The 1,252-nt window shown below is 55.4% G+C and overlaps 1 protein-coding gene across 1 annotated transcript in view; it reads left to right on the forward strand.

The window, feature by feature from the left end:
• Positions 1-160: 160 nt before the first annotated feature.
• LOC103801379 (F-box/LRR-repeat protein 15-like) overlaps positions 161-1,252 on the forward strand; it is a 2,080-nt gene continuing 988 nt past the window's right edge. The window contains 3 exon segments of the mRNA XM_009073795.1: positions 161-405; positions 1,153-1,250; position 1,252. The exon segment at position 1,252 is cut by the window's right edge and continues 389 nt beyond it. Of these exon segments, the coding sequence (XP_009072043.1) occupies positions 223-405; positions 1,153-1,250; position 1,252 (282 nt within the window). The 5' untranslated portion in view covers positions 161-222.

Consider the following 1,252-nt stretch of genomic DNA (forward strand, 5'->3'; position numbering starts at 1 on the left):
GACTCGGATGCCTAAGCAGTGAACGTCCCAGGCGGGGGAGGAGGTGACGCAGGTGACAGGCACATGCCCTGCTGATGTCTCGCCGAGGGGCTTTATGCTGTGGGCTGGTTGTGCGAAACGTCACTGAGTGTTTCTTTCTGGCTGTTCCTCCTAGAGGCACCCGGCAGTAGGTGTGAGGTGACCCAGCCTGGCTCCTGCAGTAGCCTGGCTCTCTGGTGTCTGATGATGAGTGTGATCCCCTCCAGGGGATGCCTCCTGGACCTGCCCTGGGAAGACATCTTGGTTCCACATATCCTCTGTCATCTGCCACTGCAGCAGCTCCTGAGCCTGCAGAGGGTCAGCAAATCATTCCAGTCTCTCATCCAGCTGTACCTGGCCAACATGCGCTGCTTTGACTCAAGCCAGGTATGGGATGGCTCTGAGGCTGGGGGAGGACACAGATGTTCTAGTGCTCTGGAACTAACAGGGGAGCATCTGTCTATGGGGGGAGAAGAGAGACCTGGCAAGGAAGGTGGTTTCTGCTCAGGAGCTTGGGTTATTGGCTTGGGTGTCAGACTGGACAGATGGGCTCAGGGAGGAGAGGCTGTGATTCAGGGCCCAGCAATGCCAGTGTCTTTAGGAAGAGGGACTGGGAGGAGTAAGCCTGGAAGCTCCTCCCAGGCCATTATGGGGCACTGGTTGGCAGGAACACAAGCCACCTCTGGCTTCTTGGTCCTCACAGAAGTTGTGCAATAGGGTGGGTCTGATGGCAGGTAACTCTGTGCCAGGGCTTCAGGGAAAGCTTGTGTTGGCCCTGGGAGAAACTGCCTGGGACTGCGAAAGACAAGAGTAGCTGCTGTTCTGTGAGGACATAGAGTGGTCTACCAAAGAGGTTTAAGGAGAGTAGAGGTGTGAAGCTTATCACGACTATATAAATGTAGGAGTGATGACGTGGGATGGAGAAGCTAGAGCATCTTATAGCTTGTGCCAGTAGTCTTGGCATGAGGTGAGGAGAGTCTGATGGTAGGGTTTAGTCTGATGGTAGCTACCACAGGGGGTGGCTTTGGTCACCACTGTCACAGTGGAAGAGAGGAGGGGAGAGAGTATTTGGTGAGGATCAGGCTGATCTGATTTCCTGGGGCTTGGCTCATTCTTCCTGGGTTCCCCACACAGATCGGACCTGCCATCCCTCGAGCCGCTTTTGTTAACCTGTTGAAGGACAACGAAGTCTTGCAGCAGCTGGCGCTCCAGAACTGCTCCGAGTGGCTGGGGG

The sequence above is a fragment of the Acanthisitta chloris genome, unplaced genomic scaffold (genome assembly GCF_000695815.1).
Source record: "Acanthisitta chloris isolate BGI_N310 unplaced genomic scaffold, ASM69581v1 scaffold30300, whole genome shotgun sequence".
Taxonomy (NCBI): Eukaryota; Metazoa; Chordata; class Aves; order Passeriformes; family Acanthisittidae; genus Acanthisitta; species Acanthisitta chloris.